The sequence below is a fragment of the Lucilia cuprina genome, unplaced genomic scaffold, assembly GCF_022045245.1.
Source record: "Lucilia cuprina isolate Lc7/37 unplaced genomic scaffold, ASM2204524v1 Scaffold_5239, whole genome shotgun sequence".
In the NCBI taxonomy this organism is placed as follows: Eukaryota; Metazoa; Arthropoda; class Insecta; order Diptera; family Calliphoridae; genus Lucilia; species Lucilia cuprina.
The window spans coordinates 1-3,347 of record NW_025810180.1 but is presented as its reverse complement, the minus strand read 5'-3'; the positions used below and the strand labels follow the sequence as shown (position 1 = coordinate 3,347).

Genomic DNA, 3,347 nt, shown 5'->3' with positions numbered 1-3,347 from the left:
GCTTTGTTCGTTTACATGCTAGTTTTTACTATTTTTACTGTTTTTACTACTTTTTGTCAAAAATCTGTTCGTTTACTCAAAAAATAGTAAATTATAGTAAGCATTTTAAGAGAAAAAATATTTCTCTTTTACTATACTTTACTCGAAAAAATTCTTATAGTAAAAAATTTTTAATGTCAATTAATATAAAATGAAAAATTGTTTGAAATTTCTATTATAATTTAGACATACATTAAACGCGTATTTAGTGCATTTTCAGTGTTTGATAAACGCAATGTTTAATACAATTCAAGATATGTTTGATTCAAGTGAATCGTCCAGTAGTGATGACGAAATAGTGGAAATGTGTGTAGAAACAGATGAAGAAATACAAATGTTGTCTGCTTTAATTAAAGGTAATAGGACGTAATGTTAAATATTCACCACCAAACGAAAACATAAGGTTATAGCTTAAAGTGCATTTTGAACAAAATTTGTTAAAATTTTTACTTTTATAAGAACTTAATTTCCATAAAAGAGGATGAACTCTTGGTAGTTTTCATAATTGGAAAATCTTGGTATTATAATTAAGAAATATTTATATGCATAGATAAAAGAAATTCTATAAAGGATTATATGGAAACCGTGTTCCCGATTTACAGTGAATCAGAATTCAAAATGCACTTCAGAATTTCAAGAAGCCTTTTTGATGCGTTGTGCAGTAAATTTGAAGAAAGTGCTATCTTCCTTAATCTCCGCAAAGACAAACGTCTGTCAGCAAGGGAACACTTAGCTGTGTTTTTATGGTTTGCCGGCCATGAAGGGACAAGTTTTAGAGACCTATCAGATAGATTTAATATATCAACATCTACTGTGAGTATAATAATCGATAGAGTCTGCAACTTCCTCAGCAATATGAGTCCAGATATTATAAAATGGCCCAATGAGGAACAAAAAGTTACATCAAGTACAGCTTTTAAAAATAAATGTGGCTTTTCCAAAGTAATAGGTAATTTTTATTTGATAAGTGCATAATTATTTAAAATTTATTGCTGTTATAATATTCTTAGGATGTATAGATGGAACCCATATTACCATCGATCCACCTTTAAATTTAAAAAACCAATACATAGACCGAAAAGGAAATGTTTCGATTTGTATGCAAGGGATATGCAATGAAAAGAAAAAATTTATAAGTATTTTCGTAGGATACCCCGGCTCATCACATGACAGTTGGATTTACCAAAACTCACCAATTTTTAATAGAATTAATTCTTATTGTGGCGGTAAATAAAATTCCCTACACTTTTGTAAATATGTATATACAGAACTGTATTCTAATTTCAGATTATTATCTCTTAGGAGATTCAGCTTATCCGTGTAGCAAACATCTAGTTACACCATACAGAGATAATGGCCACTTAACAAATATCCAAAAAACATTCAATATTAAGCTTAGTTCTGCAAGAGTTTCAATCGAACATACATTTGGCATTTTGAAACAACGTTTTCGACAGCTTTATTATTGCAAGTTAAAAGGTGTAAAGAAGTTATGTCATTTTATTAGAGCCTGCTGTGTATTACACAATATCGCATCGGAAAATGATCTGGATTTTATATATGAAAATTCAGAAACTAATTCACATGAAGTAGTAATATTGCCTCAAGAAGAACATATTACAGGAAATGCTTTTAGACAGCTTATTTGTTCCGAAATCCAATAAAAATTTCCAATAAATTTTGCATCGTAAAAATTTCAATATACACCTGTATATGTATTTTTTTTATAATTAGGATAACAAACTAGTGGAAGTGTTTTGTCATATTGTCCCAATTTTTTTTGTCTTTTGTGAAATGGGTATGGAATTGATTCTGTTCTTGTCAAGTCTAATTAATGCCCGTAATTTCAACAGGTATCTATCAGTGCATAGTTACCCTTGGTGTAAAAATATTGCGTAATTTAAATCCATAGATACTGATGTGAAATACATGCCAACTTACCGAATAGGAAAGTCGTTGGAATTACGGGCATAAGTCTATAGTTTACTCTATAGTCTAGTCTATAGTCTAGTCTATAATCTAGTCTATAGTCTAGTCTATAGTCTAGTCTATAGTCTAGTCTATAGTCTAGTCTATAGTCTAGTCTATAGTCTAGTCTATAGTCTAGTCTATAGTCTAGTCTATAGTCTAGTCTATAGTCTAGTCTATAGTCTAGTCTATAGTCTATAGTCTAGTCTATAGTCTAGTCTATAATCTTAAAAAATTTAGTTATTCTGTTATAAATAAAAAAATATTTAGTATAAATTAGCACTACTTTTGAATTCTAATTTTAAGTGCCTGATTGCAAAATATGATAAAATGGATGTAACCGTGGTTTTTTTCTATTATAAACATTTTTATAGTAACATGTTTATTTTATCAAAATTTAATTAGCAGTAAATTTATTGGCAATTTTTTCCAATAGCTCCAGTTTTTTATTCCTATATTCTTCCTTTCTTTCATCCTTTTTACGAAGTATATTTAAAATTTTTTCTTGAAATAATCGATTTTGCTCCCCGATTTCCTCAATTTTTTTAAATGCTTTGCTTTGAACTGTTGTTCTTTTTTCTTTTGGGCTTGGCTGATCATCTGGATCATCTAGATCGTCTAAATCTAAAAATATGTATGTGTTTATATGTCATAAATACACATTTACGTTAAATAGGAATATCTAACTTTTAGATTCATTTCTACAAACTCCCTCAAGTTCTTCATTATTTAGGATATAGTCTGGATTGAGACCTCTTTTGTCTCCAAAGAGATCCGCTAGTTCACTAAAATATATTAAGGGTTGAAATAAGTTTTTATTTTTTAGCTAAAAGGGAATCTATAGACCTTTCATACGGGCAAGTCATTTTTGACCGTCCCGTTAATTTGTTGTTAAGCTTGGTTTTTTTATATTGCCTTTCTAAACTCCTAAATTTTGTTTCAACCTGTATTGGTGTAAACATGTATCTAAATCAGAAAAGGAGAGAGGAAGATAAATTTTAAAGCCAAATATAAAAATCTATAAATTACCCATTTGATTTTAGTTCCTCTGATATCAAATCCCACAACTTTTTCTTGTTTTTTAAAGCTGCCGATTTACCCACTTTGGGTTGCAACTCAACTAAATTACTTATAAGCAATTTTATTGGTGCATCCAACCACATTTGCCTTTCCGATAGATTTTCCATTATTTTTTCAATTTAAACTTTTTTGTTATTTGAATATTTTGACATAAAATTATATTTTACTATATTGTGTTCTTTTAAATTTCACAAATAAAATATTTTTGAGTAATAATTTGAAAATTCTCTTATTTTACTAGAAATGTAAACGATCAAACC

The 3,347-nt window shown here is 28.8% G+C and overlaps 2 protein-coding genes across 2 annotated transcripts; one reads left to right on the top strand and one right to left on the bottom strand.

Moving 5' to 3' along the window:
- Positions 1 to 21: 21 nt before the first annotated feature.
- On the top strand, positions 22 to 1,739 carry LOC124421197 (protein ALP1-like). Its single transcript, XM_046956042.1, has 3 exons — positions 22 to 988; positions 1,050 to 1,265; positions 1,327 to 1,739. Exons 1-3 carry the CDS (start codon positions 616 to 618, stop codon positions 1,701 to 1,703), a joined length of 966 nt encoding a protein of 321 aa, XP_046811998.1. The 5' UTR covers positions 22 to 615; the 3' UTR covers positions 1,704 to 1,739.
- A 744-nt stretch (positions 1,740 to 2,483) lies between these two features.
- LOC124421196 (zinc finger protein with KRAB and SCAN domains 2-like) lies at positions 2,484 to 3,340 on the bottom strand. The gene is made up of 3 exons (XM_046956041.1): positions 3,037 to 3,340; positions 2,854 to 2,973; positions 2,484 to 2,792 (listed from the first exon to the last, which is right to left on the bottom strand). The coding sequence occupies exons 1-3, from the start codon at positions 3,192 to 3,194 to the stop codon at positions 2,690 to 2,692; spliced, it is 381 nt and encodes a 126-aa protein (XP_046811997.1). The 5' UTR covers positions 3,195 to 3,340; the 3' UTR covers positions 2,484 to 2,689.
- Between the last annotated feature and the right edge of the window lie 7 nt (positions 3,341 to 3,347).